We start from the raw sequence: 8,877 nt of genomic DNA on the forward strand, positions 1-8,877 counted from the left end.
AAGAAGAATAAAGAAGAGTAGCTTAGAAGAAGCTTGGAGCACAAGTAACCAAGGAAAAGAAGAAGAAGCAAAAGCCAACTAATTACAACAAGCCCAACGAGAAGTTGAAATGTGACTTTAGTCACAAAGAATCAAGTTGAGAAGGAAAATAATTAGTTGGCTAGACTATCTATGGAAGAGTGAAGTATTGAATAAAAGCCTAGCTAAGAAGAGTTAAGTGAGAGTTGTTGAGAGTTGTTTAAGTCTAAGTCTAGAGTCCAAGTTGTGCAAGTGTAGTACGTAGAGAAGTCTACTCTAAAATGTATGTGTGTGTTGTTGTAAAAGATATTCAAGTCTAATAAGAAGTAAAAATGTAGACAAATCAAAGTATTCTCTCTTCTCTCTCTACAAGAACAACAACAAACGTAAAGAGAGAGTAAAGAGAGTTGAGTGTGTGCTTGTGTGGTGATGATACACAAGTAGAAACAAAGATAGTGAGTGAATGAATGAGAGAACAAAAACAGAGAATAAAACAGAGTAAAGGAAGGGAGAGGCTGGCCGTATGAGAAGAGTGGAGAGGTCAAGCCAAAAGAAGTGAACAAAAGAGCAAAAACACAACACGAACCTTACATTGAAACATACAAATCTAATAACAGCTAAACAGAAACGCAAAATGTTGCTTACTATTTACATTCAATCTAGCAACAATATATTATTCTGACTCCTCACAAAATTCATTCATTCATTTAACTGTTGATCCACTTCAAGCAAAGATCCGCTTTCACAGGCTTATGATCGGAACCATTCACTTGGTCTATGGAATCATAAGAGTAAAGAGTTGTTTGAATATTTTTGGTATCTTGAATCTTGTACAAGATCCTGTCTGTCCAAGCTGGAACCCTGACCTTGTGGCTTGTATCGTAGTTACTGCTTCCCACATTGTATTTGTAAGTCGGTTTAAACCCTAGAGTTCCTTCATTATATCCCTTGAATATTTCACCTCTCTCAGCTTCTTGCAAGAGCTGATCTTTACGCACAAGAACCTGCATAATGTCATAACGTCAAATAAGGATTGGGAGTAAGTAACAAATCGGATCATGTACGGATGTACTTGAGTTATTCAAAATAGAACATAACTCTTATTTAATGCCAAACTGTAATAATATTGTGTACCAAAATAAAATAAAATTTTATGCAACCGAGATGAATCGAGCCAAGTAATTAAGAATTATGAGAAAAATATAGAACTAATTAAATTATCTTTCATTTTTTTATATCCTTACAATCCTAGATTTATAATTAAAGAAAATGCCGAGTATGCACCCGTTAGTATCAAGATATAGTTTGCATTTTATGAATTGAAAAGGGGACTTACAGATTGAAGATGGTTTTGAATAAGGGATCGAGCAGGACGGTTAGAGACATCTTGGATCCTGTAATTAAGATCTCCAAGCCAAACAATGAGGTCATGTGTCCTTTTGTCTTTTGATATTAGTGAATTTGATATGCGTCTCAACTCTTCATTTCTCTGATCTACTTTATTTGCGTGAGCTGCATACATAGTAACATTAGTATTTGTAATTATAATTTAATTGTAAATTAGCGATAAGAAAAAGTAGGTACCAGAGAGATGACAAGAGATGAAAACGATTTTGATGTCATCGTAGTTTATACGAATAGCCACGGCTCCTTTCTTTCTTCCAATTAAACCTCCACATCCTCCAACCGATTGACTTTCCGCTTTTAATTCTGCAATTAATCAGACACCAAAGTTACAAAAAAAAGCTGAATTTAATCAGACACTATTGTTTTGGTTTTATTGTAAGATTGTATATACATCTCAAAAAATTTGTAATACTAGGTGTTTAGGAAGCTTTAACACCTAGTCAGTTAATCTAGAGATTTATTTTCAGTGTTAGTGTCATTTTAAGTATTTAACTAATACAAATTATTTACATATATTGAGTAGCATTTAATACTTTTCATGGTGTCGCAATAAACTGCCTAGACCGATTAATCAAACACTTAGGCTAAAAATGTTAACCTTCCATTGACGATTTTTTGTATCTGACTGATTTTGGCCCGCTTGGGAACCGATTGTTAGAGAGTATAAATACATCTGATGATAATAGATGAATAAATACCTTTTACTAGTGGTTGTGAATTCTTTGGTCCAAACAATAATAGCTGGATCGATTGCAGTTTCGCCTTCCCAAGAAGCCTGCATTTCATTTCGTAAATGAAACTTCGCAATATTAAAATCACAGGGAACAGAAAATTTGTGGTAAATCAATAATGGAGATAAACAGAAAGAAACAGTAGATCACTTACACATGAGTTGGAGATGAAGCTGTCTGCAAAAGTTGAGCTACATTGGTTTTGGGAGCCTCTTGCACTCCAACCACAAGCAAATCAAATTTTCTGTCTTTGCCAACAAGCTGAACCAAATCTTCATACGAAACCTTCACATTTGTTATAGGAATAATTAATGATGATATTAAGGAATGTTTGTTATATATCTAATAACTAGCGAATATGCGCATACCTACGAACGTACCTTTCCATTCATGTTCCATGTGATGATACGGATACAAAGATCTGATTTTCTAGAAAAGCTACAACTCTTAACAGCTTCAATTGTTCTAATACCATCGTGGGATGAGTTGTTGCCAACAGAACTTAACAAAGTTTCCTTGTTGTAAAATCTATACAGAAGTACACAATAATACACGTTACATGTCTTTTTACTTGGTATTTATAAATATTAAAATTGATAGTGATACTAATTGTTACCCTTTACGCCCACACAAAGAATTTGTATTGCCCATTGTCTCTGCATGCCCTGTTTCTCCGTAAATGGTACGATTCGAAAGGTATTTTGTAGAGAGAGGGGAAGAAGTGAGCAAATTTAAAGAGAATTGGTATGATAAGAGCCTGGAAATTTCACAAAGTCATCTTCATTCATCCATCCTCTATATATAAATTGCCTGGGTTTGAACAATGAAATCAGGCACATGCAATGTTACGTAGTTTTCTAGGAAGTTAGGTGATGTTTGACCATAAAGACGTGTACGTCTTCAAATGGACGGTCGAATTTGATAATGACTTAGGGTAACATTTTCTTCATCAGGAAATCTCTAGAGCATAAGATAATAGTACAATAGAATCTTTCGTCTTTATTAGAAATTCAATGATTATATTATACAGTAAACATATGTGGACGATACTCTTATTCGCATCAACATCATCACATGTGATGTAAACCAATCTTATGTTGTGTGTGCCCCCATGATACAATATATATAATTCTATATAATTCGATTAGTTCCGGTTTTTTTTTTTCTGCTTAAGCTTTGAAGTTTCGGTTTCTTTACCTTCTGTTTTCAATTAAGGTGAACTGCTGGGTGCAGGCTTTCGAATATCCGTTCAGGTTCGGATCGGGTATTTCGGATTTTCGAGTATTTCGGATTTTCGGGTATTTTGGTATAGGGTTATAGAACCCGTTCGGGTATTTCTGTACTTCGGGCCGGGTTCGGGTATTTTTAGTTCGAGTTCGGTTATTTTGAATCGGGTTCGAATATTTTGATTTTAAAAGAAAAAAAATTATTTTTTTCATTTTTTAAGTTTCGTGTATTTAAAAATATAGATTTCACGTAACTGATTTTTTTTTTAATAGATTAGATGATTAATAGGTTTGGAGATAATATTTCAAAAACAAATAGATATTAATGGTATTGTTTTTAAACTTTGAATGTAACTTTTGTTAATACATGAAACAAAAAGTTTGACATGCATTTTAATGAATATCAAATCATTTTGTCCATAATTATATATATATACTTTGATCTTAAAGTATGTGTAACATCAATATAAATATTTTTAAAAAAATAAGAGAAGTAAATTAGAAATATAAGGGTAAGTATATATATGTTCGGTTATCTTCGGATATCCATTCGGGCTCGGAGATTACCCGTTCGGGTTCGGATATCCAATCTCTCCTAACTTAATACCCGTTCGGGTATTTTGCTACTTCGGTTCGGGTTTTTCGGATCGGGTTCGAGTGCGGCTTCGGGTATCGGGTAAAGTGCCCACCCCTATGAACTGCTAACGAATAGAAACTGAAATACTAATACTATTACTAAGGAACCCATTTGAACTTCCTTTTTTTTGAAAAATACCATTTGAGCTTTTACTTTTAGTTATTCGACTAACTTTTTTAGTTGGTTTGAAGGTAATGGACCGCTAACGTTTTTGCAAAATGTTCCTTTGTTGATGAGTTTATTTGTTTTTTTTTTTGTATACCAGTCATAGAGCCGGCCTAGATTAATACACATGAAAGAATGGTTTTGGACAACAACTTTTGTAAATAATTGAGAGTACAATTGCAAAAGAAAATCTTTTTTAATACAATGGTTTGAAAGATTCTATTTGTCTCGTATAGAATAAGTTCGATTATTATTAAAAAAAATAACAAATTTAAATATCTTTTAGCCTATTAGGTGTTAAAACTTAAAAGTATATGGGGATGGCATTGCTAGGCAAGTGGTCTCACGGCGAAGTCATCCATTTTCGTCCCCCTTTTTTGTTTCGAACTTTGGTCTATTTAAATTATTTCAAATATTAAATAGTATGTATATCCAAAACAAAGGTAAAAAAAAATTAGTCAAGCCATCGAGAGAGAAAAGAAGAACAAAACTCCAGGTCATCCGATCTCCCTCCATGGTTGGAGGTGCTCTTCACCGCCGCTACGTGAGGAAGGATCTCTTTTTTCTCTTTAGTTTAATCTAAGTTTTGTATGGTTTATGATAGTTTAAGTGAGGATATTTTTCTCGTTAGTTCATATCTCTCACCGGTTTTGACGATCAGGATCTATAGAATCATCGTTGTTCGAGGGCTGCTTTAAATTTGGGTTGTGGTGCTTCTGTTTCTTTTCGGTTGCTTGCAGTTATGGTTAATTCTTTTTCGCTTTGTTCTAGCTTTTTGGATTCGTCGGTGTGAGGTGTATTTGCTGTGGAGGTATCTACTAGACCTCTCCTTTATCTACCATGGATTGGGCGAGCGTTTCGAAACGAAGCAGTGAGTTTGATTTGCAGGTTTTCTCTTGCGAGGAAGTGACCAATTTTAGCTCTGTAGATCGCTATTCTGCCTAACGAGTGTCCGCGTGTAAGATCTGTAAATCTTCGCCGGTGTTTTTCCCTTTAGCATTTCAAGTTCTTGTGTCTTTGAGCCTAGGTGTTTGGTTTTGACTTGGTTCTGCCTCGACTCCGGTTTGCAACAGTCTCTGGTGTTGATGCAAGCTTATATTCGCACATGTTTATCCCGATGTTGCGCCTGTTTTGGCTTGTGGTATACCCTTCAGGATTGGGTTTGCCTAGGTCATTGGTTATTTGGTTATATTCGGTCTCAGTTTGTCACGAGTGTCTGCGAGTTATGATCTGTCCATCAGTTCCAGCTTTAGTACATGTAGCTTTCTAATGTTTATTTCTCGTATTATACTACCTCGTTGTTATTGTCTTCTTTTTTTGGGCTATTGCTTCTGAAGATATTACCATTTTCTGCCGGTTATTGTAATGCACGATGTGTTTCATTATGAAAAATTTAATAAAATTTTGAGTTAAAAAAAAAATAGTATGTATATCCCAACTATATTATTTCATATTTAGTGAGAAATGTCTATAGGAACACTATATAGTCGGAACACTATATAGAACAACCTTATTGCAACGTTTTAAAAAAGGTATCTTACAATATAAAATTTAAAAATATTATATATAGTATTGCTGGTATCTCAAAACCTTAAAACATTAACCAAAAAGTGTCTCAAATGAGGACATATTGACATAAAGTTATATAGTTTTGAGATACCTAGGAGCATACACATCAGGGAGGATTTCATTTTGGAGTATCCAGCAAATAATATATCAATATTTTTCACGGAACTAAATTACACAAATAAAAGAAAAAAATAAACCTATTAAAATTAGCAAGTGGCTACTCAGGAGAAGAGAGAAAACTTGAAATGGAGTCCTCCATCAAAGGACTGGACCATGTGCAATATTGGATATGATTGGAACAAACATTCTCGAATCTTGGGTGTGGCCTGGGTAGTAAGGAACCACAGAGGGGTGGTCTTATGTCACAGTAGAAGTTCCTTTGCTCAAATCCCAAACAAGGAAGAGGCTAGACTTCAAGCCATTCTATGGGCAGTGGAGAGTATGGCTAGTCTCAAACTTAGCAAGGTGGTTTTTGCAGGTCAATTTAAGGAGGAATTTGAAGCGGTGATGAAACCTATGGACTGGCCATTGTATGCGTTTCAGAGCGGGGAGATCTCAAAGGCTTTACTGGCGGTGAAGGATGCTCAACTATTGGTAGTTTATCGAAATTCTAATAGATGTGCATCCCTCATTGCTACAAGTGTAACCAGAGAAAATCGTCACCAATCCTATGTGGCTTCGGGTCCTCCTTGTTGGCTTTTTGAGTTGTTCGTGAATGAGAGCAGGTTTTTGTAATCTTGATTGTCTTGGGGTTGAAGTTTGGAGAGATCAAGATTTCTAGTTGTTTTGGGATGGGGTTTGTTGGTGTTGTAGTTCGATGTTGTATCGTTCCCTCCCTTTGAGAGGGTCCATATCTGTGACTTTTTATATATAATCAAAACCAGTGTTAAAAAAAAAAAAAAAAAAAATTAGCAAGTGGCAAAAAGAGGTTATGAGAAGTTCTCAGTGAGAAACAATCACTCATTCTCTCACCATTTTTTTGTTCTTATATTATAATACTTAGACACTTTGTGAGATGTTACAAAAAAAAAACACTTTGTGAGATATCTACAATAGGTATGCTCTAATAATATATAACTAGATTATGACCCGTCCTTAAAAGGACGAGTATATTTTCTGTTTTATAATTTTTTTAGAAATTTAATTTTTATATTTGTGTTTTTAGTTATATTTGTGTTTTTTGTATAATATTTTTTTTTAAATAATTAATAAGAAGTTTTAATAATTGTATTAAAATAGTTGGACCACACATATATCAATAGACCATGTTTCTATTTTAATAGAATAGATGCTTTATTTTATTGAGATATATTCCATACGAATTTTGGACCGGAAATGTTATTAGGCTATTTCCCAAATTAAATTTGACTTTTTATTAGTAAGCCTTAAATAATTAAATTTAAATTATTTGTTCAAATTGTTTTAAAATTTTCAATTCATTCAGTCTTTAACTTTAACAATTAATTTTTAAATTTTATTCCAAAGTATTTTAAAATATTTTAATTTATTCAAACTTCATGTAACCATGTTAATGTAAATACTCCTATTAGAAGTTATATTATTCAACCCCATATATATTGTAATGAATTTTCTACTGTTCAAAATTACTAAACGAAATATTCTTATCCACAAACTAAATAAAAGTCCCCGATCGGGACTTTGAAAAATTAAGTCAAGTCCCCTCCACAACTTTTTTGTTTATGGTTTGATTGATGCAAATAACTCACACAATAAAGATCGGGCAATTTTCTCAAATAGATATTTTTAAGTTTTTGTCACAAAAATATACTTCAAAAACTAAAATAACCAAAATAGCATTTTTTACTTTGAAAATTTTAATTTTAATTTTATTTTTTAAAATTTGAAATCTCATCCCTAAAACTTCACTCTTAAACTCTAAACCCTAAACCCTAAATCCTAAACCTTAGACCCTAAACCCTAAACCACATCCCTTAACTATAAATCCTAATGTCTAGATTAATTAACCCTAGGAGTATAAGTGTATATTTACTTATTTTGATAAAACATTTAATTCTATTTTGGTCTTTTTTATTTTTAAAGCTATATTTGTGACAAAAACTTATTTAGATATATTCTAGGGAATTTCTCGTAAACATTTCCACTTATACGAGCACTCAAACCATTTTATGAGCTATTAATGTCCGGAAATGAGATGAGACATGTAGAAGTAAGAGCGAAAAAAAAAGAAGCAAACTATTTATTACTATTTGGTTTTGAGATAGAAACTCAGTGACTCACTAACCTTGACATAATATAAGAAAAACTCATTGACTCTGAGCGAGAACTATTACTTGTTGCTCGTTGACTCTGAGCAAGAATGGTGAATTCAACTACATAAATTGAGAATCTTATTGATCTGCTGTAGTTGGTTGCAGGGGCGGAATGGTGCCAGTCCCCCAGCCCAAAAATAAAATACAATGAATTTTTTTGTGTGCCCCCACTGAATCTGTTTCTGCATCCTCCCCCTGGTTGGTTGTTGTCCTTCACTTAAGTCTGAGTTTTTTTATCAGTATGTCCTTTTGTCATCCTTTTTTTAAGTATGTCGTTAAACCACTAAATTTGTATTTTAAGTTTAGACTTTAATTTCAATCGGTGAAAAATTGCATAGCCAAATACATAATTCAAAGACATGTTTTGTGAATAAATAATAACTTCAATCAAAATAATAAAAAAGTATTACATTTATTGTCTTTTAGTTTTTTCACTCCACACAATTATCTTACTAAATAAAAAACTCTTTCTATTTCAATTAATTTAGCCAAACAGATAGAAATAGTCATTTTCATTAGTTTATAAAATCAGTTAGACATGAACATTGGTTATCAATTTAGGTATGAGTTATTCCTTTTGGGTATCATTTTTTTAAATTAGGTCACGCTTGAATATTCTAAATTTATGTGTGGACTTTTAGTTGAGTCTTTGTGAGTCTGGATGAGTTTGGTTCTGATGTATAAGAACTTAAGAATATATAAATAAGGCTCCTTGTCTTTCTACAAACCATCGATAAAACATATGGGAAGTTTCGGTTTTATGGTTTTTATCTTATTGCAGTTTCAATAAGCTCTTTGAGCATTCTCTTTTGTTTATTTTATGGTTTTCATTT

General features: G+C 33.0%; 1 protein-coding gene and 1 long non-coding RNA gene across 2 annotated transcripts; one reads left to right on the top strand and one right to left on the bottom strand.

The window, feature by feature from the left end:
• Window positions 1–583: 583 nt before the first annotated feature.
• LOC106365744 (type IV inositol polyphosphate 5-phosphatase 11-like) lies at window positions 584–2,993 on the bottom strand. Its single transcript, XM_013805220.3, has 7 exons — window positions 2,773–2,993; window positions 2,537–2,684; window positions 2,311–2,441; window positions 2,124–2,200; window positions 1,603–1,728; window positions 1,355–1,530; window positions 584–1,022 (listed from the first exon to the last, which is right to left on the bottom strand). Exons 1-7 carry the CDS (start codon window positions 2,805–2,807, stop codon window positions 726–728), a joined length of 990 nt encoding a protein of 329 aa, XP_013660674.1. The 5' UTR covers window positions 2,808–2,993; the 3' UTR covers window positions 584–725.
• Window positions 2,994–4,134: 1,141 nt separating this feature from the next.
• On the top strand, window positions 4,135–5,496 carry LOC111207271. Its single transcript, XR_002659535.2, has 2 exons — window positions 4,135–4,995; window positions 5,073–5,496. It is a non-coding gene; the product is annotated as an uncharacterized LOC111207271 (long non-coding RNA).
• Window positions 5,497–8,877: the final 3,381 nt, after the last annotated feature.

The sequence above is a fragment of the Brassica napus genome, chromosome C6 (genome assembly GCF_020379485.1).
Source record: "Brassica napus cultivar Da-Ae chromosome C6, Da-Ae, whole genome shotgun sequence".
Taxonomy (NCBI): domain Eukaryota; kingdom Viridiplantae; phylum Streptophyta; class Magnoliopsida; order Brassicales; family Brassicaceae; genus Brassica; species Brassica napus.

Excerpts from the sequence above, each read along its gene's own strand:
- LOC106365744 (XM_013805220.3), bottom strand. The coding sequence starts at position 2,807 with ATGGGCAATACAAATTCTTTGTGTGGGCGTAAAGG. Across the intron at positions 2,685-2,772 it reads TCTTTGTGTGGGCGTAAAGG|ATTTTACAACAAGGAAACTT; the intron begins GTAACAATTAGT and ends ACTTCTGTATAG. Across the intron at positions 1,531-1,602 it reads CATCTCTTGTCATCTCTCTG|CTCACGCAAATAAAGTAGAT; the intron begins GTACCTACTTTT and ends CTATGTATGCAG.